At 28.5% G+C, this 5,709-nt stretch overlaps 1 protein-coding gene across 3 annotated transcripts; it reads right to left on the reverse strand.

Moving 5' to 3' along the window:
* Positions 1 to 628: 628 nt before the first annotated feature.
* On the reverse strand, positions 629 to 3,948 carry LOC139843353 (uncharacterized). 3 transcript variants are annotated; one of them, XM_071833435.1, is made up of 4 exons: positions 3,730 to 3,948; positions 3,151 to 3,282; positions 1,348 to 1,458; positions 629 to 1,220 (listed from the first exon to the last, which is right to left on the reverse strand). In XM_071833435.1, exons 2-4 carry the CDS (start codon positions 3,265 to 3,267, stop codon positions 981 to 983), a joined length of 468 nt encoding a protein of 155 aa, XP_071689536.1. In that variant the 5' UTR covers positions 3,268 to 3,282; positions 3,730 to 3,948; the 3' UTR covers positions 629 to 980. The 3 variants fall into 3 exon arrangements, with proteins under 3 accessions (XP_071689536.1, XP_071689535.1, XP_071689534.1); XM_071833434.1 differs by having other exon boundaries at positions 3,151 to 3,293; XM_071833433.1 differs by having other exon boundaries at positions 630 to 1,220; positions 3,151 to 3,324.
* Positions 3,949 to 5,709: the final 1,761 nt, after the last annotated feature.

Below are 5,709 nucleotides of genomic sequence, written 5' to 3' on the forward strand. Positions count from 1 at the left end.
TTATAGATCCCAGACATTTTATGATATGTAACCCAACCTGCTAATCTTCAGTTCCTTTTGAACTGAAAGCTAATTCACGTATCAAAGAGAAGTAGGTTTAGATAACTAAAGATCGGTTAACGATCAAAATCTTCTTTTTTATTGGTGACCTGGGGTATTATATTCACTTGTCAACTGGAGATACATTTTGGATCTAACATAGATACAATCGTCTATGCACAAAGGCGTATCTAGTTACAAATGTCAAATGATACCAAACTGTATACGACAACCATTATATATACTTAGCCCTTTTCGGGACCCATTTGAGTTTTGAGCTTAAACTCGCCACTGTCTATGCATATGTGAAAAAAGAAACCCCTATATAAGGGCAAACTTAAGTAAAGCTAATATGTAACAAAGAGACCCTATTGAAACAACAGCAGTTTATGTGAAATCATAGATCAACAGATAGGCCAATATGTCATCTCTGAATTCAGATCTGTATCTACAATAGGTCAAAGGAACATGTACAAATAAAAATTAGTCAAATGTGCAGCAATTGATTATCTATGTTATTATTGAAAAAATTTATATAAATTTTTTGTCCGTGTATTAGAGGGTTTATTATGACAAGACCTATTATGATAAGGAGACAGAGTCAATCACTCTAATTTAAATTTAAGCCGTTCATGATCATGTACACAAATACAAGACTGGCAAAATATACATACAAAACCGCACAGATGGAACATCAGTTGACAAGACCTAGTCATATTGAGCAAACATGCATCACCCTTATGAGGTTTTAACCATTTCAAAAGGCTTATTAAGATCATTGTTAACTTATGACTTGCTTCTCACTCCCTAGCTGATAATAGCAAGAAAAATTACAAACTTCCTAACCACAATAAACACACTCTACCATCAAAATGCAAATTATAGATCGTCTTGAGAACATACCAATATCACTTTCGTCGTTTACTCATGTGATAAACTAATTATCTTGATGATGTCTCAGCTTTGTTGGCTGTAATAGAAGCATCGTCCGTGATCTCTTGCTTTTTATCAGAAATTTTTAAACTAGAGTTTCTCTCAGCCTCTTCTTTATCAAGAAAAGCTTGTGCTTTCATGGCTTGCATCATCTGCTTCATTGTCTTTTCCTCTTCTTTAAGCTGCATATCAACTATCATTTCAGCTTGTTTATCAACGGGCTTGAAGTATTCATCAATAGCAACCTCCTGCAATTAACAATCCACTGATCAACCATTAGTATTATATACTTTTGTACCCGTGTAAGAGGCAACATAAGCAAGATGAAACATCTAAAATAAAAAAATTATAAAAAAAAAAAAAATTGTAACTTACCGTCTCCTCTAACTGTTTGTTCACCGCTTGCATCTCCTCGACCATCTTCCGCACCTCGGATAAAATAAGCTGCTCAGGGATCTTTTTAATCTCTGCCTTCTTTCGTTCTGCCTACAAGCATACAAGGAAAAACGGTACGTACAAAAGTAAATAGTTACGTGTCTAGTACTCTAGTAGGCAAGATAAATGAAAGTCGGATACATACAATAGAATTTGTTTACTTTGATACGTGCAATAGCAAACACGATTAGTGGTCTAAATGAGTCGAGCTACTCGAGCTCGACTCGTTGAAAACTCGGTTACATACAAAGAATTTATATAGTTTGATATGTCCAATAGCAAAAACGATTATGGATCGTGAGCCTAAACGAGCTTTTCAATTAGATACATTAATCAATATTTTTTTCTAAAGCGGAGTAACATACTAAATAATTGCATAATAGTTATTATCTTTTATAAAGTATAAAATATAATAAGTAAATCGTATTATGTATGATTAAATAGCATGCAATAAATAAAATAATATCGAAATAATAAAATAATAATTAGACATTATTATTATTATTATTATTATTATTATTATTATTATTATTATTATTATTATTATTATTATTATTATTATTATTATTATTATTATTATTATTATTATTATTATTATTATTATTATTATTATTATTATTATTATTATTATTATTATTATTATTATTATTATTATTATTATTATTATTATTATTATTATTATTATTATTATTATTATTATTATTATTATTATTATTATTATTATTATTATTATTATTATTATTATTATTATTATTATTATTATTATTATTATTATTATTATTATTATTATTATTATTATTATTATTATTATTATTATTATTATTATTATTATTATTATTATTATTATTATTATTATTATTATTATTATTATTATTATTATTATTATTATTATTATTATTATTATTATTATTATTATTATTATTATTATTATTATTATTATTATTATTATTATTATTATTATTATTATTATTATTATTATTATTATTATTATTATTATTATTATTATTATTATTATTATTATTATTATTATTATTATTATTATTATTATTATTATTATTATTATTATTATTATTATTATTATTATTATTATTATTATTATTATTATTATTATTATTATTATTATTATTATTATTATTATTATTATTATTATTATTATTATTATTATTATTATTATTATTAAATAAACGAGTTTAGCTCGAGCCGAGCTCGAACTTTCTTAAATTTGGATGAGCCGAGCTCGAGCCTAGTCGGGCTCGGCTCGTTACACCCCCATAAACGATATTGTTAGATAGATTCTAGTGTGACTTGCCTAGATGACATCACCCTGGTGTACTGATATTGCTAGTAACATAAGTAAAGTAGATTGTTCAAATTTTAGTACATAAGGATCTGTAATAGGTCTGCTTGTAGATTGCACAATAACAGAAGCCACGTCATTTGTTGTCGAAAGTTTAAGACGTTACTCATATTTCACAGAGGAAACACGACCAACGCAACAGAGCATTGTGCATAGCAAACAATATTAATTGATGTGCTACATTAACTATATATAACTATCACTAAACGACATACAACTATTTCACGAGTTTTGATGCAACACAATAATCAAAAAACGTTCAGAGTATACAGGTTACCATTGACACAGGATAAAACACATGTGTATTACAAGCTTTAAGGGGATATGTTGTTCTGATAAATTATGTAATGAAAGCAGTAATACCATAAAAACTGTGAAATGTTTACCTCAGCAATACGTTTTTCAATCTCCAATCTGTAAGTTCTGATACGACGTTCTTCATAACCTGATAAAACTCTAATGTAGAACATCGTTTTCTTTGCAATTTCCATCAATTTACTCATTGTTTGTATTAGCTTCTGATATCAAACTAATAGGCTTACAACGAGTAATAAAAATCTCTGTAAATAAAACATGTCAAAAGGCTAAATATCATTTTCTTTACTATCAAGGCCCAGTGTTATACTTTCATAACAAATCAATACCGATGGATAGCTTGAATAATGTAAATAGTAATGCTACTATAAGCAATGAAGTGATTAACTCTTATTAATCAGATGAGGTTCAATTCACATGAGGATGTAATTATCATTTCAAATAGTATTATTTTACATGTGCGTAATTTAGAACCCTAAATATATATGAATATCAAAATGATCATAGAATTTTAGATGGACACAGATAAAATAAGACTTGGTATCCGCAGAGCAATATATAGACCGAGGATAATAATAGTTACAAAGGTGTTTATAGTCTATTAAAGAGTAGATAAAATTCAGATGGTTGAAGTGTGAATTATTACTTACTTGATTGGTGACGCTAATCGGAGGCCGGAGAAGACCGTTGGGGGTGGCCGGAGAAGAAATGAGACCGTCGATTTGTTCAGAGAAAATGAAAAGTGGGAGATCGATCTCAAAATTCAGAAAGTCGACGCGAGGATAAAGAAGACGGACGAGTCTTGTCAAGATATAGGGTTTTAATTTTGGGAAACTGTTCTTTTGATGCCACAATTACACAATTTTCAGATTCAGATAATACAGTAAAAGACACAATTTTTGATAACATAAGTAAGTAAAAAATTGCGTGGATAGTCCGTAATCAAACTATCAGTTTTTGATGCGAATAGTACTTGTAATTTGCAAGATAAGAAAAGATAATCTAACTTACTAACACCGTTAATTTTTTCGTTAAAGCTAGTCATGTGATAAACATGTGAGAATATTTTCGTCATTTTATCTTCATCTTCCTCTTCATTTATATATATTTATATATAATATATATTAATAGACAAAACACTATTTCACTATTCACCAATAGTAATATATACGAGTATACACTGATAGACAAAACACTATTCTATTCATCAATAGTAACGAGGGGTATTTTCGTCATTTTACTTTTTTTTTGGAGTCCCCACCGATAAAATAAGCAAATTTCATAAAAGAACCAACCCTTCAATGTTACCAAAAGATGTCGAAAAAAATACTTTTTTACAAAAAAATCAACTAACTTATTTATTTATTTTTTTTCTCTCTTTTCTTCCTCAACTATAAAAGAGTCAACTTTCATAAAATGAACAACCCTTCAATGCTTAGACAAAACACTATTTCACTATTCATCAATAGTAATCAGGGGTATTTTCGCCATTTCATTTTTTTTTGAGTCCCCAACGATAAAATAAGCAACTTTCGAAAAAGAACCAACCCTTCAATTTTACCAAAAGATGTCGAAAAAAATATATTTTTACAAAAAAATCTACTAACTTTTTTATTTTATTTTTTTTCTCTCTTTTCTTCCTCAACTATAAAAGAGGCAACTTTCATAAAATGAACAACCCTTCAAAGCCACCAAAAGATGTCGAAAAACATTCTTTTTTACAAAATAGATCAACTAATTTTTTTTTTTTTTTTAAAGACTAAAAGAAGCAACTTTCACAAAAGGAACAACCCTTCAATGTTAGATGTCAAAAATTTTTTTTTTTACAAAATAGATTACAGTTTTTTTTAACTCGCAATCAAAACGGAGTACCCGGCGCGAAGCGAGGCTACTCAACTAGTTATCTACCAAAATAACAAACCCTAATTTTTATCCCAACAAAATCTATACAATACATACATCAAATTTAAATCACATTCAAATCGTATCTTTCTTTCTGATACATACATATATAAATGTTCAACAAAAACTTACCTGAATATATACATTTTCATCTCTTTAAAAACTCCCAAAACTTTCTCTTTTATACTCTACCTACCTGTTTGTTTTTTCCAACTTGATTTGTGATTCTAGTTTATTACGTACTTTGCAAATTTTCACATAATTTGATTTGTCACAAATTAATAAATAAATACTCCGTAATACTTTGCAAAAATTCAATTTTTTGGCCTCCTTCTCGAATCCATCATCAACAAACGGCCGACGAAACAGTCGTGAAAGAAGCGGCAGAGAACGACAGTAGCGGTCGTCGGAGTTACCATTACTAGAGATAACGATGGGTATGAGGGATTCGATTAACAATCGATGTCGAGTGGAGTCTTCAACCGATTTCCCCACTTGAAGGTGATCTTTCATGAAATTTCGTTTATAAGTTACCATTTGGCACCTAATATGTGACTAAAATATGCACTTTCGGTGTTCAATAATACGCCTTTCACATGTCTGAGTGACAATCGCTAATTAACATCCACTACAAGGATATGAGAGACAATCGCTGATTTTTGATGCTGCTTATTGTTTGATCTGCTAAACCCTTAATTTTTTGCATACGTTTTTAGATATAAAAATAT

This window comes from Rutidosis leptorrhynchoides, chromosome 4 (assembly GCF_046630445.1).
Source record: "Rutidosis leptorrhynchoides isolate AG116_Rl617_1_P2 chromosome 4, CSIRO_AGI_Rlap_v1, whole genome shotgun sequence".
NCBI lineage: Eukaryota > Viridiplantae > Streptophyta > Magnoliopsida > Asterales > Asteraceae > Rutidosis > Rutidosis leptorrhynchoides.